Source organism: Myotis davidii, unplaced genomic scaffold (genome assembly GCF_000327345.1).
Source record: "Myotis davidii unplaced genomic scaffold, ASM32734v1 scaffold38, whole genome shotgun sequence".
NCBI lineage: Eukaryota > Metazoa > Chordata > Mammalia > Chiroptera > Vespertilionidae > Myotis > Myotis davidii.
The window spans coordinates 5,956,737-5,982,345 of record NW_006291383.1 but is presented as its reverse complement, the minus strand read 5'-3'; the positions used below and the strand labels follow the sequence as shown (position 1 = coordinate 5,982,345).

At 39.7% G+C, this 25,609-nt stretch overlaps 3 protein-coding genes across 16 annotated transcripts in view; 1 reads left to right on the top strand and 2 right to left on the bottom strand.

Annotated features, from left to right (window-relative positions):
- Positions 1–9,448, bottom strand: part of NFS1 (NFS1 cysteine desulfurase) — an 18,429-nt gene extending 8,981 nt beyond the window's left edge. Inside the window, exons 1-7 of the mRNA XM_006764552.2 lie at positions 9,288–9,448; positions 8,590–8,699; positions 7,764–7,880; positions 5,370–5,453; positions 2,411–2,563; positions 994–1,087; positions 326–460 (exon numbers count right to left, since the gene is read on the bottom strand). Coding sequence (XP_006764615.1) covers positions 326–460; positions 994–1,087; positions 2,411–2,563; positions 5,370–5,453; positions 7,764–7,880; positions 8,590–8,699; positions 9,288–9,384 — 790 coding nt within the window. The 5' untranslated portion in view covers positions 9,385–9,448. The remainder of the gene's footprint in view (positions 1–325; positions 461–993; positions 1,088–2,410; positions 2,564–5,369; positions 5,454–7,763; positions 7,881–8,589; positions 8,700–9,287) is intronic.
- Positions 9,449–9,461: 13 nt separating this feature from the next.
- ROMO1 (reactive oxygen species modulator 1) lies at positions 9,462–11,152 on the top strand. The gene is made up of 3 exons (XM_006764551.2): positions 9,462–9,546; positions 9,727–9,857; positions 10,965–11,152. Exons 2-3 carry the CDS (start codon positions 9,727–9,729, stop codon positions 11,071–11,073), a joined length of 240 nt encoding a protein of 79 aa, XP_006764614.1. The 5' UTR covers positions 9,462–9,546; the 3' UTR covers positions 11,074–11,152.
- A 2,122-nt stretch (positions 11,153–13,274) lies between these two features.
- RBM39 (RNA binding motif protein 39) overlaps positions 13,275–25,609 on the bottom strand; it is a 31,277-nt gene continuing 18,942 nt past the window's right edge. For 7 of the 14 annotated variants that reach the window (XM_006764540.2, XM_006764539.2, XM_006764544.2 and 4 more), the window contains 7 exons: positions 23,835–24,039; positions 23,365–23,442; positions 18,683–18,733; positions 15,780–15,861; positions 14,773–14,878; positions 14,293–14,371; positions 13,953–14,204 (listed from right to left, as the gene is read on the bottom strand). In XM_006764540.2, coding sequence (XP_006764603.1) covers positions 14,104–14,204; positions 14,293–14,371; positions 14,773–14,878; positions 15,780–15,861; positions 18,683–18,733; positions 23,365–23,442; positions 23,835–24,039 — 702 coding nt within the window. In that variant the 3' untranslated portion in view covers positions 13,953–14,103. Of the gene's footprint in view, positions 14,205–14,292; positions 14,372–14,772; positions 14,879–15,779; positions 15,862–18,682; positions 18,734–19,771; positions 19,908–23,364; positions 23,443–23,834; positions 24,040–25,609 lie in introns of those variants that run through there. The other 7 variants (XM_006764545.1, XM_006764548.1, XM_006764547.1 and 4 more) reach the window with 5 other exon arrangements.

Here is a 25,609-nt window from a genome sequence, read left to right as displayed (position 1 = left end):
CCCCAAGGCATGTTACCATTATCTTCCTCACTCCCTAGCTTATAGGGTTCTCCCTTTACCTCTATAACTTGTTTCCTAAGCCCATTTCTCCTAGGAATTACTTTTCCTACCTCTGTGCTTTACTAAATATGTGTTCTCTTATAGTTTGGGTCTTGGCTCTAAGTTCTTTCATAGCTAAACTCAAATACTGATGTTGCTGCACCCAGGTCTGGTTTGACCCCACCAGTTAGTTACCTGGTGCTGTGTCGCCTATAACACAAGAAACACCTATCAAAGAGTTTACTGGGGAGGTACAGAGCAGAGGAACTCTAGGAGGGGCTGTTACCTTTGGGACCATAGATTTTGTGACCACTGATGCTCATGAGATCAATTTTCATGTCGTTGACATCAAGTGGGATTTTTCCAACAGCCTGGGCTGCATCGGTATGGAAATAGACCTTTCTGGAACTGCAAATCCGCCCTGAGGAAACAACAGAGAGAAAGAACATAGCACAATGTTGGGAAGTCACCTGGCAGTGATCCCACAATGTTCCATGAGTTCTAAGGCAAAACTGCATCTGGCATTAGCCTCTAACCATGTAATAAATCATTTCTCTTTCTCTCTCTTCAACACTGGTCTTTCAACATATCAGATCAACTTTCATATCCCTTTTTATTTAAAAGAGGTAAAGATTAGCAGATGAATTTGCTACTGTGACTAGGAGGTTGAGTCTGACTCTAAGTTAGCATAATAAAGAGATGTTCAAAGCTGAAAACAGAAGAAGAAAAAAAAGAGTAGAGGTTTTTGGGGATTTTTTTTTTACTACACCAACTGCAGTAAAATGAAAAGAACATAAAAGGTACTAGACCTGGATTCAAATACTGGCTATATCATTTATAATGTCTCTTTCCCCAGATTTTCTTACTGTATTCTATAAAATGTTACAGTTCCCAGCCCCCTCCCGCTACTCAGGTGCTTGGTGGGCAAGCATAAGGCTTCATGACGACACTCACCTATTTCCGAAATGGGCTGCTTCACTCCAATCTCATTGTTCACAGACATGATTGAGACCAGGCTGGTATCGGGCTGGATAGCAGCCTCTAGTTCCTAAGAATATCAGGAGTAAGGAAGCTATACAGCACTACTAGGTACTCCCTAACTTAGAATGTGGGCAAGCTTAGTCCTTTGTTACACACCTATCAGAATAGTGATAATACAAAATTGCTGGGGAGGATGCAAAGAAACTGTATCATTCATATTACTCTGGAAATGTAAAATGGTACAGCCACACTGAAAAACACTTTGACATAAAAACCAAAACACTTTGGCAGTGCTTGTTCTTTATAAAACTTGTGAACAAAAAGGGATGCTGTAATAAATCAGTGACCAAGAATAATCTCACAGGGTGATCTGATAAAAAAATTCCTAACTGAAACTGCATCGGGAAGGCCGGGGAGGGTTCGGGGGCTAAAAAAAAAAAATTCCTAACTGGCCCTGACCGGTGGGATCAATGGTTAGAGCACCAGCCTGAGCACTTAAGGGTCTCAGGTTCGGTTCTGGATCAAGGGCACATACCTGGGTTGCAGGTTCACTCCCTGGCCCTGGTCGGGGGAAAATGTGGGAGGCAACCAGTTGATGTGTCTCTCTCTGAAAAGCAATGGGAAAAATATCCTCAGGGGAAGATATTTTTAAAAATTCCTAACTAAATTAAAAAAAAAAAATTAAGACCTCTAACTTCTTTAATGAAAGGTTTATCTTGCCTTAAGCAAGCACTGTCCATTGTTCTTGGGCATCTAGGTTAATACACCTTTGAAATACCAGAATAATCCTCTTTTCCACACCTCTCAGAGGTGTGACCACCCTCAAAGGAGCACATAATCTTGTTAACTATTCTGTAAACCAATCAGAGATTTCTCCGCCTCACTTTCTCCTACCTTCATGTAATGTTATGTTCCCTACTTAATTCCAAATGTACATGACAGGGTTCGTCTACATACTATATCTTAGGATCTGTCTAGGGATGCTAGTATCCAAACTCTGGTGGACAAGATACTTGGACTCACTACCCAAAATGGACACATAAGGACATAATACAAAAAGGGAAATATTCTTCTAAAAATCTATACCTCCTCTTTAGAGTAGGGGAGGAGGCCAGAGCTTCGCCATGGTATCAACCCCTGGCATCGTGCACACACATCCAGTGACTCCCACACAAACCAGGAAGAAGCAACAAAGCTGAGAAATACATCCTCCAGAGAAAAGGAAGATGGTACACACTCAAAGGGAACATAATCTTGGTTTCTCTGCCAGGCCTGTTTCTCTAAGCCCCACCCTCGTCATTAGATCTAGTCCTTCAAGCTTGAACTAAGGCTGGATATAGATATAGATACACAGACAGAAGCCATGCTGCTCCAATTTTTCCACTCCTACCTTCAGATCAATGATCCCACTCTTCTTTACTGGAAGGTAGGTGACCTGAAAGCCCTCAGCTTCCAGTGAACGGCAGGAGTCCAAGACACACTTGTGTTCTGTCTGGGAGGTGATCAAGTGCTTTTTCCGTGACCTATAAAACCTGGCCACCCCCTATAAAGTGGTGGTGGTGGGAAAAGGAGAATATTCTCAGAAAGACGGCAATGACTTCCATCCCATTTGTAAAGGGAAAGTGGGCAAGGTGGTGTGCTCCACGATCAAATCTCTAACACCCACTGGTTGTCCTACAAATCAATTTAATTCTGATACGAACTACCCAGAGTTAGTGCAGGGTAAGGGGCTCAGTCCTAGAAGACTGCTCCCACTTACAACCCAACTGCAAGTCCTGGATGTCACAACCATCCGCCATATTTCTGCCCAGCTGGCTACAAATTCAGGGTTTCCACAGCCCTCTAAAGTTCAATAATTCCCTAGAATAACTCACGGAACTCATTAAAAGTGGTGTACTTATGACCAGGGTTTTATTATAAAGAATACATCTCAGAACAGCCAAATGGAAGAGATGCATAGGGTGAGGTCTAGAGTGGGGAGGGGCACAGAGCTTCCATGCTCTTTCCTCCTGGAATCTAAGCATTTCCACTAATCTGGAAGCTCCTGCAAGCCTCTCTGCCCAGAGTTTTTATGGGGGTTTCATTACATAGGCATGATGGATTAAATCTTTGGCCATTGGGCCCAATCCAATCTCCAGGCTCATTCTCCTCCCCAGAGAACAGGAGAGTGGGACATTCCAACCTTTTAATCACGTGCTTGATCTTTCTGGAGTAGCCAGCCTGTCCCTTGAAACTAAGGGCCCATACGAATTACCTCATTACCATAAACTCAGAAATGGTACAAAGAAGCTTGTTTTGAATAAGGAATGACAATCCTGTCATTCAGGAAACTCCAAGGCTTTTTGAAGCTCTGTACCAGGAACAGGGAACAAAGACCAAATATATTCACAGATGGAAAATAGGGAACATGCCTATCCTTACACCACAAGCAAAAGCCTCTCTCATTTATTTCTATTTAAATAGCAAAACATGCAAATATAGGGATACTGATTGCCAAAGCTGGCAGTGTAGAAGTGAAACTCATACACTTATTCCTTGCTAATGGCAGTATTTATGCTCTAAGTCTTCAGAGAATTGTGTAGAAAGATGTCTTAAAAGCTGTATTCACATTCTTTAACTGTGATTCCTCTTTTGGGAGTTTACCTTAGGGAAATATTTCAAAAAATAGAGAAGCTATAGAGACAAAATACGCTTTAGTTATATTTACAATCCTCAAGAAAAATGGGAAGGTTAAACACATCCAAGAGAATGACTAGTAAAATGAATACTAAGTTGTGATAACACAACTCCATAAACAAGAATGTACTTATAGTAAAAATAATGGAGTTTGAAATGGAAGAACATAGGATATGTTATTAATGGCTACAGAAGAATAAATATGACATGCTACAGTTTGTGAAAATATTAAAATCATATTCATATATATGTGGGGTTTTTTTGAAACAATAAACAGAATTAGTTTATAACATAATTAACTTTTCGGAGCAGGACTTAGGGCTAGAATAGGGGAGGAAGACATATTTTATTTTAAACTTTTCTATAGAGTTAAAAATCATACTACAAATATATGAATTACTTTCTAAAAATTAAAGAAATAAAATGTACAACCCCATTCCTCAAGAGCTTATCATAGAGCATTACTATAAAAGAATATAAACTAATTAGGCCAAATTTAAAACATAAAAACTGCATGTTCTCAAAGACAAGAAACATAAAAGGAAAACATTTAAAAGTTGCCCCGTCTCCTAGCTCATTTACCCACAGTATAGAAGGTAGATATTTACTCTAATAGCAGGTAGATATTTACTCTACCCATCCAGGCCACAAAGGGGGACAATGTCACAACTATTCTTAGCAATCCTTAACCTCTAGGTTTGGGATCTGTGGGACCTTTCAAAGCAAACATTTTCAAATTTTTGAAACCATCCCCATAGGGGATCTGGCTCTGTGGTCTCTATCGTCCAAAGAAAGGACGATTACCTGCTAACAGAACCAGGCAGGATGATTCTGGGGCCTGTCCCTGGCCTGTTACACTCAGGACAGGTCATAAAATAAAATAAAATAAAATAATAAAATAAAATAACATAAAATAAAATATTGGACGCACAGTTGAGAGACAATGGTGAGAGGGGGTAAAGCCAGAGTTGAACTTATAGCAGCCCACAATTTATTAGAACCAGGGTATTTACACAAGTGATCCTGGTAACCAGGCTCAATCAAAGGTGAGTATGTTCTAAGAAACACCAACATAACTATTGAGGGTGGAATTTTACTTTTATAAGTACCAAATATCTGTATGTCCCAAGGGTGGAGTTGTGCTGATCCTAGAATGGGTGACCAAGTGAATACCTGCAGCGGGTACCAAAGTAATCAGAACTTTAAATAAAAAATGGGGACATTTAAAGAAATGGGAGGTACTTGTTGCAAACAGATCTGATCAGAAAGAAAAGGGAAGGCTGAGAGGAAGGCAGCTGTGAAATCAGACATACAAGGGTGAAACTGAGAAACATGCCCAATTATAAGTGCATTCTGGACTTCACTGTGACTAGATCCAAAGGACGGGGAAAGTCACCATTATCCACTCTGTGAAGTAGCTGCTGTCTAAAAATCAAGTGGTTAATGGTCCAAGAGCCACTGCCTTTCCTATCCAACTACCTTACGGAACTCAGTTCAATAGGAGCAAAGATTTTAGATGGCAAAGGATGGAAGGAAGCAACAAATTAGAAAGAGCGTATGTGTCTTCTCTTCACAATAGGGTGGAAGTGGGTGGCTGGGAAATACATGTATGAGCCCAGATGACAGAAAGATACCATATCCCAAGTCAAGAAAGCCCCAATATGCCCCCTTACCTTAATTGCTATGTTATTGGATTCAGTAGCGCCACTAGTGAAAATGATCTCACGAGGATCGGCCCCAATGAGAGATGCTACTTGCTGCAAGCCAAGAAACAGAGGTAAGTAACATCAGTTCCCCAGGAAAGTACTTGACTACAGGATACAGCTAGGACAGAGCTCTAGATCAAGGAGCGCGCCACTGTATTCTATCAACTGCCCAAGAAGAAGCTCTGCACCTACTAGGGTCAGACAAGGATAAACTCACTTACATCCCAGATCCCAGGCTCTTTCCCAGCCCAAAACAAAATAATAATAATAATGATAATATTGCTGTGTTTTTTAAAATATGATTTTATTTTTTTATTTAAAAAAATATTTTTATTGATTTCAGAGAGGAAGGGAGAGGGAGAGATAGAAACATCAATGATGACAGATAATCATTGATTGGCTGCCTCCTGCATGCCCCCCACTGGGGATCGAGCCCGCAATCCAGGCATGTGCCCTTGACTCGAATCGAACCTGGGACCCTTCAGTCTGCAGGTCGACACTCCATCCATTGAGCCAAACCAGCCAGGGCTGATTTTATTGATTTTAGAAAGAGAGAGAGAGACACTGGGATTCAAACCCAAAACCTGAGTATGTACCCTGACCAGAAACTGAACTGGTGACTTTTTGGTGCATGGAATGATGCTCAACAAACTGAGCCACACCTGCCAGGACAATATTGCTGATTTTAAGGCAGTACTAGTGTGCCCTGACCGGTTTGGCTTAGTGGATAGAGCGTTGGCCTACAGACCAAAGGGCCCCGGATTTGATTCCAATCAAGGGCATGTACCTTGATCGCAGGCTCCTCCTAGACCTGGGGCCCTGGTCAGGGCACATGCAGGAGGCAACCAATCGATGTGTTTCTCTCACATTGATGTTTCTCTCTGTCTTTCCCTCTCTCTTCCACTCTCCCTAAAAATCAATGGAAAAATATACTCGCGTGAGGATTAACAAAAAAAGAAAAAGAAAGTACTAGTGCCTGGCTGGTGTGGGTCAGTGGTCAACCTATGAACCAGGAAGTTACAGTTTGATTCAGGGCACATGCTGTGGTTGTGGGCTCGATCCCCAGTAGAGGGCATGAAAGAAGCCGACAATCCATGTTTTTCTGTCACTGATGTTTCTATCCTCCTCTTTCCTTCTCCCTTCCTCTCTCTAAAATCAATAAAAACATTAAAAAAAAAAGCACTATTTCAGCTTTGGCCAGTGTTGGTAGAAGCATTACCCCGTACACGAAAAGGTGGTGGGTTTGATCTCCAGTCAGGGCACATGTGGGAGGCAACCGACTGTCTTTCTCTTTTTAAAATTTGTATTAGCCCTGGCTGGTTTGGCTTAGTGGATGGAGCACTGGCCTGCGGACTGAAGGGACCCGGGTTCAATTCCGGTCTAGAGCATGTGCCTTGGTTGGGGGCACATCCCAGTGGAGGGTTCACAGGGGGCAGCTGATCAATGTTTCTCTCTCATCGATGTTTCTGGCTCTATTCCTCTCCCGTCCTCTCTGTAGAAAGTCAATAAAATATATTTTTAAAAAATTTTTTGTATTAAAAGAAAAAATAAATATAGGCATAAATATAGGCATTGGATTAATAAACCCATTACTAGCATTGTCTCAGTTAATTCACCCAATAACCCTAGAGCAGTGATGGCGAACCTATGACACACGTGTCAGAGGTGACACGCGAACTCATTTCTTTGGTTCATTTTTCTTTGTTAAATGGCATTTAAATATATAAAATAAATATCAAAAATATAAGTCTTTGTTTTACTATGGTTGCAAATATCAAAAAATTTCTATGTGGCACGCACCAGAGTTAAGTTAGGGTTTTTCAAAATGCTGACACACAGAACTCAAAAGGTTCGCCATCACTGCCCTAGGGAGTAGGAACTATTACAATCTCATTTGCAATGTGAGGAAACTAAGGCTTAGAGAAATTAAATAACTTGCCAAAGGTCATTTAGTTAGGGAATGTGGGAACTAATCAAATGCCTTTAGAGCAGTGGTTCTCAACTTTCCTAATGCTGCGACCCTTTAATACAGTTCCTCATGTTGTGGTGACCCCCAATTTCATTGTTACAAATTGATCATAATTAAAGCATAGTGATTAATCACAAAAACAATATGTAATTATATATGTGTTTTCTGATGGTCTTAGGTGACCCCTGTGAAAGGGTCGTTCGACCCCCCAAAGGGGTCGCAACCCACAGGTTGAGAACCGCTGCTTTAGAGGGACTCCAAGGCCTGCTCTCTGAATGTCTTAAAGAGTCCCAACCCATTTCTACCTCCACCCATACCTACCAACAAGGAAATGCCTCCCACAGGCCACTAAATCCATGACATCAGTACCTCCTAGATTCCTCTGTACTAACCTGGCGAGCACGTTCCATGGCTGCCTCACTCTCCCAGCCATAAGCATGTGTCCGGGAGTGTGGGTTCCCATAGTAGTTGACTAGGTAAGGGAGCATGGCATCAAGCACCCGAGGGTCCTGAGCACAAAAGAACAGATCAGTCTTCTTGAGCCCATAGTTAACTTAGGCCCCACTCCATCTCCTCAGACCTGCCTCAACAAACTCCCAACCCTTCAGACAATGCCCAGATTAGGCCTCCAACATTCTTCCAGCCCCTCAGGTACTAACCAAATATCAACTTAATACACTCCCACTCCCAATCCACCTTAAATCAGGCTATTCTACCATCTCCCTGGGTAATCTATAAACACTGCCATGTCCTGACAGCCATTTCTACAGGTATTTACATTCCTACCAGGAAATGTGATCTGCAAGGGGCCAGGGCATGACAGAGTCCACATATTGGTGAAATCTTGTATTAATATTCAAGTGCTCATCATGTGCCACGCTGTTAAGGGCTGTTTTATGTCTTTTCATCCATTTACTACTTGCCCACATTCATAGTTACTAAATAGCAGTGCTGCTAATTCCAGAGCCCATGATTTTAACTACTACTATAGTGCCTGCACTGAAGTGATTTGACCTAGAAAATCAATAGCTTGTAAGTAGTTGAGTCATTTCTAGCAGACTGCAACTTAAGCCTCCTAACTCCTAGCTCACTGCTTTTTCCTGAACATATTCATCAATGGCTCTTAGCTCTACAAGAATTCAACCCCTGCTGTACATTGTCACTTCTACAATATAATTCCTATAAACAGCATGGGGAAAGCTGCCCCTCCATCCTTACCAGAGGAGTTGTAGCTTGCACATCCATATACAGAGGTCGCAGCACTGACTCCATCTCTGGAGCAGTGGCTGTATCTGAGGGAACAGCAGACTGGGGAGCATGGTCTGCAACTGCCAAAAATATGGAACAGAGTGGCCAAGTGACTATGGACACAGGGTATCCAAGACATCAGAAGGTAAAGCCGGGATGGAGGTGAGTTAAGTTTAAGGAATACTGGGGTTTCCTTTTTCCTTAATGAAAAAGGAAAGAAAACATCAGGATTTGAGCAAACTGTAAAAGGAGATAAGGGACAAAGGCAGGGCTCTTGGAGGGGGATGTTGGGACATTATTAAAGTTGCATCGTTGGGAGTTGGGAAGGCTCTGAAATGGCAAAGCCATTTAGAAGGGATGGGGCGACATAAGCTCTCCTTTGAAGGTCACCTGCTGGACCACTAGCATCTCTAAAAGTTGGTTAGAAGAATGAAGGCCGAGTCTCAGGCTCGGAAGGCCAGTGGGATAAGATCTGAGTGGGTCGCGGCGAAGGCACTAAGAAAGCCAGCTTGAGAAAACTGGAGGGATGAAGCCCAGGGGAAGGGTCAGAGGGTCTGGGTAGGGGCGGCAGAAGGAGGCTACGGAATATTCACAGGTGCGTCGCAGCGAGGAGGAGAAAGAAGGCGCGCGACCTGGGAGGGAAGCAGCAAGCGGGACCCGGAGCGTACCGCGCAGGCGCAGACCCCGAGTGGGCGCCTCGAGACTCGGCCCCTGAGCTGCTGGCAGGGCCGCAGCCACCCGCCTCCAAGCAGTCCGCAGCAACATGGTCCCGGAGGCACAGTCCCTCGCCCCGAGCGGCTGCAGTACTTAGCTACGAACTCCCGGAAGTACTGTTCAGTGCCCCGGAAGCGATTCCTCGGGCCACTAGCGTGCTCCGCCTTGCGTTCCGTGTGAGACGTAGACTGAGCGACCGAGGCCGCGAGCGAGGTGAGGTGGGGGCTCGAGGGTCGGAACACTAAGAGGGTGATGGAATCGGGTTGCACGCGGATTTTCCTTCTCGACCTTCCTCGAGCCCTACGTCCGCTCCCCAACCCCTTTTCCTCTGACCCCGCCCGACTCTCGGGCAGGCGGCCAGGCCTGCATTTCCTTGATCCTCGAACCCCACAGATGCCGGTGGCCGTGGGTCCCTATGGACAGTCCCAGCCAAGCTGCTTCGACCGTGTGAAGATGGGCTTTGTGATGGGTTGCGCCGTAGGCATGGCGGCCGGGGCGCTCTTCGGCACGTTTTCCTGCCTCAGGTGAGGGGCGCGGGTGGTGACCTGGGGTGGGACTACCGGACCTCCCCGCCCACTCCACTTGGCCTGCCGCCAGAATGGAGCAATCTCGCTGACCTCTGAGCTAGACCAGTTTCCTAACCACCTTCCGTCTAGAAGGACAGGTTGGAATCCCTCCTCTCCAGCGCTTTCTACTCTGTAACCTTAGGCAAGTTGAGCCTGGGTTTCCTCAAGTGTAGAATGAGGTCAGTAACACCTACCTCATAGAGTTGTAAGGCTCAAGTCAGAGAACACTGAGCACAGAATATAGCACATATTAAGTGCTCAGTAAATAGTTACGACCGTCGTTGCTGTTATTTCCAATTGCACATCGTGAAACTTGTTGAGCAGCAACAGGATGTAGAAATGAAGCAGATAAATTCTACACCTTAAATGTCATTTTCACATATGTGACTATTTTCATATAAATGACTATTCTCATTTTTTCAGACTGAAAGTTACTACTTACTGTGCACTTTCTGTGTCAATCACTGTGCTAGATGCTGTTACCACAATTCTTTTATACTTGACATAGTCCATAAAATGACTCCACAGTCACTTTTTAAAAAATATATATATATTTTATTCGATTTTTACAGAGGGGAGGGAAGAGGAATAGAGAGTTAGAAACATCGATCAGCTGCCTCCTGCCCACCCCCTACTGGGGATGTGCTGCCCGCAATCAAGGTACATGCCCTTGACCGGAGACCCTTGAGTCGCAGGCCGAGGCTCTATCCAGAGCCAAACCGGTTAGGGCTCCACAATCACTTTTAACACTAGGAAACCATCTAAGACAGCTGTTGTTATTGGGTTATATATACAGATTCTAGAAGTAAAACCAGCAGAAAAAAAATGGTTTCCAGGTACTTGACACTGCATTTGCAGCCTCTCAGAAACTAAAGGCAGTTAGTATCTGATAGATCCTTTTCAACTTGTCATTACTGATCCTGGGTGGGAGGGGCTAATGTCCTATTAGACTTCTGGAGTGCATGAATCATCGTTAGAAGCACATGTTGGAAAAGGGCAGTTAATACTTCTCCATATACAATATTTTTGTTCCCAACTAGCCCCATCTTGGTTTCCTCCTCTCAGGATTGGAATGCGGGGTCGGGAGCTGATGGGCGGCATCGGGAAAACCATGATGCAGAGTGGCGGCACCTTTGGCACATTCATGGCTATCGGGATGGGCATCCGATGCTAATGAGGGCAATGGTTGCCCACATCTACCCTATCCCATCAGTCCCAGCCCATGTACTATAATAAAAACACTTTGAGTAGTCTGTGTTGGAGGCATTGTTTTCTTCTTCTCACTCCAGACTATTATACAGCTTGCTTAAGATTTTCTGAGGTAGGCCGAGTAGGTTTGTCGTTTTCACTATACCTGTATGTTAACTACAAGCTAGAAAATTTTTCCATGGCTGGAACCTTTCATAGATTCTAGTAAACCCTTATTACTCAACCTTTTGATTTTTCATCACCGTTTTAATTTTTTAATGTCTTTATTGTTGAAAGCATTGCATATGCCCCCTATCATTAGTGTTTTAAAGGAAAAAACAAGTTACAGGCAGATTTCATTTCAAGGTCACAATGCAAAAGGGTGTTTTCTTTTTTTTAGTATGTTTAGCAACACCAGCCAGGCAGGAATGTTTTATTTTCACTACTATGTTCATTCAAAAGTTGTCCAGATATACCTGCTGGCTTGATGAGAAAAAGAACCAGTTATGATTCAGTCATGCATCTGAGGTGACAAAGGCGAGAATACAGGAGTATGAGTCTGTTCACTACTGTTAACATCTCAGGGAATTGTGAGGTGAATATTTTCCTGTGGTTTCACTTTTGTTGCTTATTTTCATTTTTTTACTGTACATTTCCTTTTTGTAAACTTACATTTTATGTCTTGGTCTTTAAAGTGTCTAAACAGTACATTATAGACATGTACTGTATATAAGAAAAGTTATGCCCTGGCCGGTGTAGCTCAGATGGAGTGTGCAGGTTCTATTTGTCAGGGCATACACCCATGTTGTGAGTTTGATCACCAGTCCAATGAAGGCAGTCAATTGATGTTTCCCTTCTCTCACATGGATGTTTCTCTCTCCCACCCCCCTCTAAAAATAAAGATTTGTTTAAAGTTTAAAACGGAATCATTTGAGTCTAGAATGAATTGTTTACATTATTTCTAATGAGGAAAAAATGCTTTGGTTTTCTAAGTCTTCCAGAACAAATTAAGTTGGAGAACCGGTTCAGCTGTAATTGCCTTGAAAGTACGTTCCTAGTAAATGGGAATGTTTTCAAGAAACTAGAATTACCTAATATTTTGTGGACATAGGACTCTCAGATTCAGCCAAAATCAGGGTTACTACCACAGTACAAATAGCAGTTAGATTTTCCAGAGATGAGATGACTACCTAAAGGATTTCACTCAAAATGGCAATTTGCATTACTTCTATGTACACTATTCAAGTTGCCAAACTCTTATATATTTGCTTTGAACATCATTTACAACCCAAATTTCATTCTGTGTAGAGCTAAATTTTGCTCCCTTTATTAAACCATGGCCATCTTTGCTGGGATGAGGAAACCTGACAGAACCAGGACTTGATTCACTAATTTAAAAATTATACCTACTTTGGAAAGAAAAAAAACCACACGTTAGCCCCAAGAAACACTGCTGTGTTTTAAAAAAAAAAATCAATCTTAATCTTGAAACTTCAGGTTGAATAACTGAAACAATTTGGACTACTCATCCAAAAGGGTTGGTAGAAAATTGTGATGGCTCCATACTCAAAATTGATTAGGTAACTTGATATCGAAGTAAATATAGTGTAAAGCCTTTGCCTCAATGCTAACAAATCAATGCAGCAGAAACAAAAATGAGGAAAGAATCAGTATTAGATGATTATCATTCCATTAGGATCAACATTACCTATCCAAAGGTTCAACCTATACACAACTTGAAGCAGAGTTCAGAGTATAAATGGTGATGGCTCACTACCAAAGTTTAAGCTCAAAATTCCATAAGGTAAATGCATTAAATTAACTTGGGAAGTCAGTTTGAACTTACTCCATTTTTGTTCAGTATTTACTTTAAATAGTAAAGCATTTTTTCCCCCCACAAGGATGTCCAGACAACACAGGAAACTTAACGCCCAAGTTTAAAGCCTAGATGAATGTTTTGTTTCCTTTTTTGTAAATCAGTTTTGATACATTACCCTAAATAGGTACAATGCCAAGAGAATGATATACAGGAATGCATAGACAACTTGAGGGGAAGAATTTATCCAGACTGCTAATAATTGCTCCAAAGAGGCAAATACCTAATAACTACTAAAAGTCAAAGAAACTAATATCCTATTTTCATGTTTCTATGACTTCAAAACATTTCAAAAATAAAGATTTCTTGTGGCCTTTTTAAGAGAATTTTATTTGAGTGGTTCTTACAAAGATTGTTGCAATATGAAAGTCATTTGTTTGATAGAAATATCAAGCTGTCTTGTCAAACACACTGAAGTAACCCAAAAATATATTTCAGAGCTCACAGAGCTTAAAAAGAGCAAAGATTATATGCAACCAGACAAAACCTATTTCTGCATTTCCCATTTCTTGCTCAGACTGTTTTGCTTACCAGACTCACTAAACATCTTGAGGAAATGCAGGGATCATTTTGTTTGGAATCTTAGACACACTAGAACACATATTTACAGAGAAACTTTTACAGATACATTAATTGAAAAGATACCATTCAGAAATGTAATTTTGAAATCTTTTGCTAATTGATCAGAGCGCAAGATGAGATGTTAATCAAACAGCCCTTTAGCTGTCTTGAATTTCCATTTTTTTTAGCCATATCAACATTAGTGAAAATGTGAAATGTAACTGTTGTGTAAAAAGTTAGGCTTCTGAAATGAAACATTAAAAACATTATATCCCTGTCTGCCTTTTTACATTAAGCACATTTGTTCCCCTAGAGCTATTTCTATATATCCTTAATGTAATTTTCTACATGTACATATAAAAGGCAGAACAAGAGAACAGTTTTGTATACAGTGGGATTTGCTATATAGGGAGAACGAGCACACTGCATTCCTGTTAACATTTTTATTTTTTCACGGTAACAGGAATTGTATACAAATGACAGTAGACCCTTGCCTCTTTATTTTATCTAAATAAAAGATAACTCAAGATGAATTCTCAAAAGAAAAAGAGCTATGTACATAAGAGACTATATCTTCCTTCATCGTCTACTTGGGACCAGTAGTTGTGTTGCTGTCATAGAATCAGGAAAGAGGTTGTGATAAGTTGGAAGAGGTACATACGCTGCTGTTATCATTTTACCTGTTGAAAGAAACAGACATTGATAGTTTAATATCTTCACTTAGATTAATTAGAGCCTTAATAACACTCAGAAAAACATTAAACTCACCAGCAAACCACCTGCCATGCAATGCATTTACAGCAGCAATGGCTGCAGCAATTGATGGGCACTTCACATACACGTTGCCCTAAAATACAATTAAAAATTATCCTAAACAGTGTGCATCTGAACAGGTTTATTTAAGCGGCCTACAGATAGACTCAGTGTTATATAACTATGTAATTGTTTAATCATATGACCCAAGTATCTGTAAAGTTTAAGGCAAAGAGAACAACATTTTTGCTTATTAAAAAGAGCAAATAGCCCTAGATGGTTTGGCTGAGTGGATAGTCAGCCTGCAGACTGAAGAGTCCCAGGTTCGATTCCGGTCAAAGGCACATGCCCGGCTACGGGCTTGATCCCCAGTAGGGGGTGTGCAGGAGGCAGCCAATCTGTGATTCTTTCTCATCACTGATGTTTCTATATCTCTCTCCGTTCCTCTCTTAAATCAATAAAAATATATTTAAAAAAAATAAAAAGAGCAAATACCTGAGCTGAATTTTTGTCAACATAAATATGAATAACTCCTCCATGTTTATTACATTCTTCAATCACATCATCCTTAATCTCTGTATCCCATCCAACTTCTTCTTCTCTGTAAGAAAGTATAAGCTTTATTAGACACTGTATAAACATTTTAAAATATGCATTCTTTTAAAAAATCGAAGCATTTTAAGGAGAGAATGAGCAACCAAGATAAATGCTGCTGAGAGGTCATTTAAGATGATGACTGAGGTGCTCCCTTCGGCAGCACATAGACTAAAAATTGGAACAATACAGAGATTAGCATGGCCCCTGCGCAAGGATGACATGCAAATTCGTGATGCGTTCCATATTTAAAAGAAAATAAAAATAAACATTTCTAAAAGTTATAAATTTTTAAGTCACTTAAATGATTTATTGACATTTTTCAAATGATTCTTATACCAACAGTTTATCACCATTTCATAGACAAAGCTAACAGAATACAAGACTCCAAGGCTCTTTCTACGGTAAACTCTGAACCAATATTAATGCAAACAGCATATTATAAATTATTAAAGTTGTATGAAACATAGTTACTCAATTATAGTGACTGATTTAAAAATTTACCGAACAAAAACAAGATGTGGACTAATAAATGGCATTCTAATTACTGGCTAGGAAGTAGAAAATATTTCTAATTAACAGCATGCACTAATCAAAGAAAATTAAAAAAAAACCAAACACACACAACTTTTCTGCTATTAGACTGAAATAAGCTTAAAATCTCAAAGCCCATAATTGGTATAAGCTGGTGACCAAAATAAATACTGACACAAACTTTAGTAAAGTTAGATATAAATGGGAAATATAAAATCTGCAAGCTTTCAATTCCAATCTTACAAACACATCCAAAGAAAATAACCAACAATGTGTATAATGTGCTAAAAGGATAAAAAGTGCTGCACTATTTGAACTATGAAATATATGGAAATATCCTAAGTGTTTGAACTTGACCAAAGTATATTACTTACGTTTGAGGGTTAAACATGTTAGAGAGTTGAAAACACTGTGTTGCAAGAGGTTGAACAGAGGCAGCTGCAGCTAAAGCTGAAGCTAAAAAAAAAAGAGAGAGCAATTAGTTCCATGGAAAATGCATCAAAATAAAACAAAAAACCCACTAAACCCAAAGTATGAAACTAGGTATAGTGTCAAGCCAGAAACTTAACTAATTTACCTTACTTTAATAAGGCTATCAAAGTATGTAACAGAACTCCATTTTAGTTGCCAGAAAACTGTGGCAGTATTTGACGTGGCCAATCTTGAAAAAGTTGGGAGTTTTATTTTCACAAGGGAAATTAAACTTTATATGTAATCCAACTTAAATTATACAAACAACAATACGAATCAATCCAGAAAAACAAAGGATTAAACTGAACATTGACTTTGTAAAACTGCTTGAGTTTATACCTGAGAAGCAGGGGGTAATAAGAATGTATCTTTTGGCCCAGCCAGGGTCAATCAGCAATTGAGCGTCAACCTCGGACCAAGAGGGTCACCCATTCGATTACTGACAGGGGCACATGCCTGGTTTGCGGGCTCAATCCCCAGTAGTGGGCAGCTGATTGAAGATATCTCTCTCTTATTAATGTTTCTATCTCTATCCCTCTTCCTCTCTCTCTGAAAATCCATAAAAACACTAAGAAATATGATCTTTAAAATTCCAAAATAAGGCCGTGGAAGGTAGCTCAGTCCCAATACGCCAAGATTGTGGGTTTGATCACCGTTCAGGGCAAAGAAGCAACCAAGGAATGCATAAATAAGTGGAACAACAAATGGATGTTTCTCTCCACCCCCCACACCTCTAACATGAATAAAGTGCCAAATAAATGTATGACCCTATTGTATTTCTTAGGATTCTATCCATGAATATATAGTCATATATTCCTAAAAAAAACCCACAAACATTATAAAAGGATTAAGTTTTAAAAATAAGAAGCATAAAAAACCACCCAAGCAGCTAAGACTTAATATCCTAGGACAGTGGTCGGCAAACTGCGGCCCCTTTAGTGTGGCTCTTCCACAAAATACCACGTGTGGATACACACATACAGTGTGATTGAAACTTCGTGGCCACACTCAAGGGGCCAAAGAGCCGCATGTGGCTCACGAGCCGCAGTTTGCCGATCACTGTCCTAGAATTATAAATTCTATTACAAAACGAGATTAATCTTTAAAAAATGATTATGCCTGCTTTTGCATAATAGACTAGCACGAAAAATAAAACTAAAATATTCACTATATTAAAAATAAAAAAATACTGAACACTGATATTTAAGCTCAGCATTTAAAACCCTATTGGTTTTAAGTATGAAGTGAGAGCACTGGCCAAGACAGCCGCTCCCTTGTCTACATGTGATTTATAAAACATTACCAGTAGCTGTTACACAACTCACCGTAATCATAACATTTGACCAAATTTCATTCCAATACATAACAATAAAGCTAAGGATAAAACAGTGCATTAGAAATTATAATTAAACATTCACCTGAGAAGTACCAGAAATATTCCACTGAATAAAAATTATGGTTGCACATGAAATACATCATAAATTTTTTTCTGATAGAATTAGGCTATATATTAAAGTAACTAACAGATGTCAAACTCTATTGGGGAAAGTTAAAGATGCAACCATGTTTATATTAGTTAAAAAATACAGCCTGCCCGGCTGGTGTCACTCAATTATTAAGTATCAACCCATGAACCAGGAGGTCACCGATCCACTCCCAGTCAGGGAACATGCTCGGGTTGTGGGCTTGATCGTACTAAGGGTCGTGCTGGAGGTGGCCAATCAATGATTCTTCTCTCATCATTGATGTTTCTATCTCTCTCTTCCCCTTTCTCTCTGAAATTAATAAAAATATTTGAAAAACCAAACAAAAAAAGATAGGTGAAAATATATCTTAAAAACAAAAAGCCTGCTGTGTACCCTCATCATAAATAAATGGAAGTATGCTTGGGAAGAAAAACTAGAAGGACATTACAAAATAATTGAGAACTTGTATTTTTCCATTTCCTCCAATTAATTACGACAATATACTATGAATACTGAAAAATATTTAGAAAATGTATAATAGAAATAGTCCAGCTCAACCTAGAAGAATGCAGAACACAATAAATTCAGCAGAGAAATATAGTTAATAGAAAAATCTAGTTCAACTTTTTAAAATCTGCTAGAAATAAAAGGATTGATATAGCTGCCTCATTTACTGAAAAAATTATACATTTAATTCCTATCAAAGAACATGGTAGATATTTCATATAGAATAATTTCCCTAAACAACTTTAAGTATAGCTTAAAAAAATGGGATACTGAATTTGCTCAGTATCAAATAGCTCTATAAAATGGCACATATTTACGTGGACATTAAAAACAAGAAAAAATAGCCCACTTTATAAATCATTTCAATCTCTGAAGTCTGCATGCAATTTTGTTCTGGATAATATTCTCATTGCTTGGTACTGCATATACAAATCACTGGAGTTAGAGCCAATTTTCCTAATCTTATATTAAGTTGACAAACTATGTTCTGAAAGATTTGTCTATTTAAATGACAAATTTCACTTTCTGACTTCTATGTAAAACTTACTAACAATCAGTACACAAAAATAAGCATAAGAGGCTTAAAATACTTCTGAGCAAGCTAAAGGTAAAAAAGCACAAACATTTTCATTTTTTATCCATGCAACTGTAATAGTTTTGTAATTGGGCCTTCCAAAACATACATTAGCAAATAGCTTACTGTGAGTGTAATGTAATACATGACTATCATTCTGACAAAACTGGATCCAAAATAAAATACAATAATAAATATAAAGAACTATGTCTTGCTACATTTACATTGATTTCAAAGACAAATAAAAAGCTCAACTCACCTTCAGTCTGTTGGGAAAGTCTTGTTTGCAAATCTATAACAAAAGAGAATTCTACAGCTCAGTGCAGGAACAATGAAGAGCCTCAACTAACAGGGTAAATGTCAGGAGAGCATTAATAAAAGAGGACTACTGTAGCAGGGTTTGTGAAAGTGAACTTATAGTAAAACCTGGCAGCCAAACCCCCTTCCCCATTCCTCATTGGCAAGGCTTTGGGGGCCTTCTCTCCTCCTGTCCTAGGAAACTTATGCCTCTTTTTTCTTATTCCTAGTAAGAACTCTTCCACATCTAAAATACTACATTCCACTACACTAGTCTGCACATGGGAATAATGGGAAATGGGGAAAGGGAAGCAAACCGGTAAGAAAATACATGAAAACCCTGATCTTGAGAATTCAATTCCAAGTACTTGGGATAGTCAACTATTTATTCTAACAGTGGGAATAATAAGCATTTTAAACTTTTAGAAAGAATAGTAATATCAAACAGCTGTAAACACTTTCACTAATCTACCAACTGAAGTAGTAAGAGCAGCACCAGTGGAAAATACACCATTTTAACTTTATACTTTTTAAAAGTGCTTTTAGGATTAAAAAGAGTCAAGTCCAGCCAAGGAGATGAATTTTTTTTAAAAAAATCTGGTTTTATGACCTAGTCTGGAAATTTATTGAGGCAGGAATGAAATCTCATTGGGTTTACCATAATTTATGAAATACAGAAAAATCTAAGCAACTAGTCAGCATTAAAAATAAAGAGAATGGGAATTTTTACCACTATATTTCCCATATAATTGTTAATACTTCTATACTAAAAGGCAAGTTAAGAGAAAGCTGCTAACCAGTAAAAATAGCAGCAGGTCTGAATAGTCAAGAAAATGCCAGTGTTGAAAAGCTATCTTTAAGTTCGAAGTTTCAGAAATATACAGTATAGAAATGGTTTAGGCTTTAATACCCAATTGTCATTAACATGAGATTCAACTGCAACACTTTTATTGCCATTTGGGTTCCTTGCTGAGTACATGAAAATGATCATAAAACATGGGCAAAAACTAACGGGATCCACAGCCCAAGTTATATTGGGATATAAGTATACCTGGGTCCTAGGTGCTCAAATTTGGCATCTCAAGGAGTTGAAGAAATATAACTGATGTATACTGAAGGAACTTGAAGATATGACCATAGGAACATTGTCAATAAACTTTAAATTATAACACAATGTCTTTTTTTTCCTAAAATGGGAAAAAATGTATAGATATCAGAAATCCATGCTACTTTTAAGTGTTAATAAATCCCTATAAAAACTTCAAAAATAAAAACTTTTTTAACATGACTTTCTGATCACAAGATTATGGCCAGAGGAATATGAAGTCACCAAAACTAATTTGGAGGTTGCCAAGAACTTATCTTAAAGTGTTTTCAAGTCTAACCAAGAACTCTGACACTTGGAAACAAATTAAGAAGATATGAATATTTAAAAGCATGTTTTCTTTTCATAAAAAAATTTCCAATTTCTTATGTCATTTGTTATGACAAGTTAGAAAATAAAGCATGGGTTTCATAAAGGTAAGAACCCTATCTTAGAATCTAAATTTCCAGAATATAAGCATGTGGAGCCTGGCCAGAGTGGCTCAGTTGGTTGAGCATGATCCCATGCACCAAAAGGTTGGCCCATTGATTACCAGTCAGGGCACATGCCTGGGTGGTGGGCTCACCCCCAGTAAGGGATGAAAGAAGGCAGCTGACTGAAAAATCTTTAATTAGGTAAAGATACTGTTTTTGAAGACTAAATCAATGTACAGTGGGGCCTTGACTTACGAGTTTAATTCGTTCCAAGACCAAGCTCGTTAACTCAAATTACTCTATCAACTCAATGCAAAAAATCGGCCAAGAGACAGCTGGTATCTCAAAAAACTCGTTAGTCGGGACACTCGTAAGTCAAGGCCCCACTGTATTTGATTTACCATCCAGAATAAACCTAAGATTGTTAAGATACCAATCATGTCACTGCATCAAATCCCCAAAGGTAGGGAACAAATCTCATTCACTAGCCTTTCGTGAGAATATATAGAATATGTTGAACAATCAGACATTTCCTAAATTATTGAAAGAATGACCTGAACAATGGGGAGCAATACAAGAATGGCCTTTAGAATAAGTAATTTTCAAACCATAGACTAGGAATTATTTACAGCAAATGATTTCTATAACTACTTGTTCACTGAAAATTATATGCCTAATGCTTATTTAAAATGTCAAAACAGCCCTAGCTGTTTTGGCTCAGTGGATAGAGCGTAGGCCTGCGGACTGAAGGGTCCCAGGTTTGATTCTGGCAAGGGCACATGCCTGGGTTGCAGGCTTGATCTCCAGTAATGGCGTGCAGGAGGAAGCCAATCAATGAATCTCTTTCATCACTGATGTTTCTATCTCCCTTTCCCTTCCTCTCTGAAATATATTTTTAAAAATATTTTTTTTTAAAAATCAAAATAAAGAGTAATTGTTGCGATTTTATCTTCTTGTAAGGTTACACTTGCATAGTTTTGTCAGAAATTTTAGAGAATAACTTAGATTTCAAAATAAATCACTCAATTTGATAGGAAGCACAGAAAATTAAAGGCAGGTTTCTAAAGGCACTGTCACAACTTTTGGATATCCATTAAAAAAGAAAACACTGCCCTGGCGATTGTGCTCAGTGGTTAGAGCATGTCACCTGTCTTTCCCAGGTCAAGGGAAAGTACCCGAGTTGCAGGTTCCATCCCTAGTCCCAGCTGAGGTGGGAGGCAACCAAGTGATGTCTCTCTCACATCAATCATCAATATTTCTCGTTGCTCTCTGGCTCCCTCCCGCCCTTCCACTCTCTCTAAAAATCATTGGGGCAAAAATATCCTTGGGGGAGAATTAACAACAAATAAAATTAAAGAAAAGTCTCCCTTCTAACTAATGAAAAGCAATATAAAAGTATTAATCAGCTAATGAACTTTCAATTTAGAAGAAAATCAATTATGAAGCAACCACATGAACTTTTTTGTAGATTCAGTTCCATCATCTCCTAATTTTTTATTTTTCAATTACAATTGACATCCAATATTATATTAATTTCAGGTGTACATATCTCATTTTTTATACATTGCAGCCTCACTTTATAGATATGGTAAAAGGACCAATTCATAATATTATGCCGGAAGCCAATTCCAGCATGACAGCAGACTGAATCATCTGGAGTGGCTGAAGGGCATTTCCCCAAACCTGAAAAGGCTGCATTAAATTGATTGCTTGCTGCCAGCCACCTCAGGGCATCTTAATCTACATGTTATTGCCTCCTACTGGCCAAACACCTTAACAGGAGTAGGCTAATTCTCCCCATTCTGACAATGGACTGTGTATAGGAAACCCTACCCTTTGAAGTGTGTATCTCCACCTCGCCTCAGGACAATTTGTGTTAATAAAAAGCATGGGGTCCTGAAATGAGGAGATAGATCTTAGTTTCTTTAGCTAGGCTCCTCTGACCCTCAATGCCTTTCAAAATTATGCTTCGTCTCTGGACTCTTTAAGTTACACACAGCCCCTTACTTCTCCAGATTGCTGAACCCTTCTTAATGCAGGAACAAGAACCCCGGCAATATAAATTACATACTTTCTTGGAATAAGTACTTCCTGTCATGCAAGGTTCACAATACAAATAGTTTCGATATGTACCAAAAAACCAGGTTGTCAACATTTCAAAATTAAACATTATGCTAGCTTGTAGATATGAGCTAATATCAAGGTAAAGACAAATCCACATAATTAAGTTAACCCATAAAAGAGAGGAAGACCATGTGTTTCATAAACCAAACTCCTCATTAGATAACTAGAGGCTCAGTGCACAAAATTCGTGCACTGGAGCACGCCTGTGTGTCCTGCAGCCCAGGAGCCCTTGGGAGATGTCCGACTGACAGCTTAGGCCTAAGCCTGCAGTCAGACATCCTTAGCGTTGCCGCGGAAGCGGGAGAAGCTCCACCACCACCGCCGCACTCAACAGCTGTGATCCTGGCTTCTGGCTGAGCAGCGCTCCCCCTGTGGGTGTGCACTGACCACCAGGGGGCAGCTCTTGCACTGAGCATCTGCCCCCTGGTGGTCAGTGCACATCATAGCAACTGGTCCTTCTGCTGTTCAGTCAATTTGCATACTAGCCTTTTATTATATAGGATTAGATAGAATTGTAATAAACTGCCAGTGCTCTCCTCCCTTCCTGTCCTCTCCAAGAACTTAATTCCCAAACTCAAAATCTCAAAATAATGTGTACTGTTTAGGAAAGAACTTTACTGGGCAATTTACTGAGCACTCTTGATATTGCAATCACTTCAGTAAAGCTTGATTTAGAGCCGTCTGGTATTTTTCTGAACTTAAATATTACAATGAAACAATTTGTGCTGTAAAGCAATATAAAGGTTTTGGTCTCTATGGCTTGTAGCAATTTAAACTAAAGTTGGCGTGAAGGATTCAATATAATATCCTGACAGCTTATTATGATTAGTAAATAATTCTGTCCTATATCTTCACTTTCTTTTAGGGACATTTGAAATTTATTGGCGATAAGTACTTGATGAATTGAATTCTCAGTAAGTCCTTTTAAATGCTAAAATTTGGCAAATTTTCGAATTAGGTGAAAAAACAATGATTGCAAATTAGAAAAGATTCAATTCCTACCTGCCACAGCACCAAATGCCAAGGAGCCACTCATTTGTAGAGCTTGCTGTGCTGCTGGTGGGATCTGCAAACCTGTACCTGGAAAAGAATAGGTCTTAAAGTCCTTAATGTGTTAAGAGCAGAAAAGTCCAGATTTCTGAGTGTTTAATACCAAAGTCACTCCAATAGTAAACATGACAAGCAGCATATAGTGTAAAAGATACAATTAAGTTTATTGTGAATCTTGAGAATGTTATTTTTATAGAAAGCACAAAGAATCCTGTAGCATACAATGTGGTACTCAAAAATGCACCACCATAAAGTAGATTCCATTAGAACTATAAGGTGAGGAACTTAATCTATGAAATTACATACATGTGCTGCCCACGGAGAACATCAATTCCAAAATAAATCACTTTCCATTTATTAGTCTAAATAACTTTCTCATTATCATAGTCATACTAAATCATTAACACTAAAAAAAAACTTACCCTCTGCAAGTCTTGCCATTAATTGAAGACGACCAGTTGTTCCCAAATCAATTCCAGTCCTTTCCAGTTCATCACTGTCCAAAAAGGAGCTAGCGCTGGAAGCATCAGTTCGTTCAGTAACATGACCAACTTTCATTGGCCTTCCTGCTAGCTCAAATCCATTAAGCTGTTCCAAAGCCTTCTTGGCACATTCTGAATCGGAAAACTAATCGAGAGAGAGGTAAAAAAAAAAAAGTCCAGTAGATTAGTTTGCATAGGTAAGGAAATGCTTGCTTATTAAGTTTACTAGAGTACCGGTGCACGAAATTGGTGCACTGGGGTGTGTGTGTGTGTGTGTGTGTGTGTGTCCCCTCAGCCTGGCCTGCATGCACCCTCTTGCAGTCCGGAAGCTCTCTGGGGATGTCTGATTGCCACAGAGGTGAGAGAGGTTCCCACCACTGCCTCTGTGCTCACCAGTCTTGGCTCAGGGCTTCTGGCTGAGCAGCGCTCCCTCTGTGGGAGCACACTGATCAACAGGAGGCAGCTCCTACGTTGAGTGTCTGCCCCTGGTGGTCAGTGCACATCATGGCGACTGGTCATTCCATCGTTCGGTCAATTTGCATATTAGCCTTTTATTATATAGGATATTATGTAGGATTATATTCAATAATTATAATTGGGCGGATGATGAAGTAATTTCAAACTATAATATCACGAACATAATCAAACCGTATTACTGACATAATTTAAAATGACAAGATAGGGCCCTGCTGGTGTGGCACAATGATTGAGCATCAACCTATGACCCAAGACGTCACGATTCGATTCCTGGTCAGAGCACATGCCAGGGTTGGAAGCTTGATCCCCAGTGGGGGATGCGATTGGAGGCAGCTGATCAATGGGTCTTTTTCATCAATAATGTTTCTATCTCCCCTTTCCCTTCTTTGAAATCAATAAAAATATATTAAAAAATAAAGAGTGAAAGGCTCCTAAAAGGAAGCTTAAAAAAATAAAATGACAAGATAGGGATTCCCTCTCAAAAGCATGCCAGCACCATTCCCATCCCCCCTCCTCTATACCCCTTGTTTCCCCTAAACTTGCATCCAACTTGTTTCCTGAGCCCATTTCTTCCATGACACATCAATTGGTGCCTCTGGAACCCCCACCCCAGAATCGATCCCAGGACCCTTTTAGTCCATGGGTGGATGCTCCAAATATTGAGCCAAATCAGTTAGGGCCAGATATTATTTTTAATACAAAACTCTAGGTCAACTTTTCTTGCCAATGAAATCATGAATATTCTTAATTCCAGGCTGCAAACGCAGAAAAACTCTAATCCATAACCTCTGGTTTTAATTTAATGGGAGAAAGGAACATATTCCCATGAATCCTGTACTTTAATCTTTCTTTTTTTTAATATATTTGATTGATTTTTTACAGAGAGGAAGGGAGAGGGATAGAGAGTTAAAAACATCGATGAGAGAGAAGCATCGATCAGCTGCCTCCTGCACACCTCCTACTGGGGATGTGCCTGCAACCAAGGTACATGCCCTTGACCGGAATCGAACCTGGGACCCTTCAGTCCCCTGGCCGACGCTCTATTCAGTGAGCCAAACCGGCTAGGGCTGTACTTTAATCTTTCATCAGAATGTTTATTGTTTAAAATAATTTCTGGCCCTGGCCAGGTAACTCAGTTGGTTAGAGTGTCCTTCTCATATGTCAAGGTTTTGGGTTCAATTTCTGGTCAGGGCACATAAAAGAAGCAATCAGTTAATCATAAATAAGCATAAGTGAGT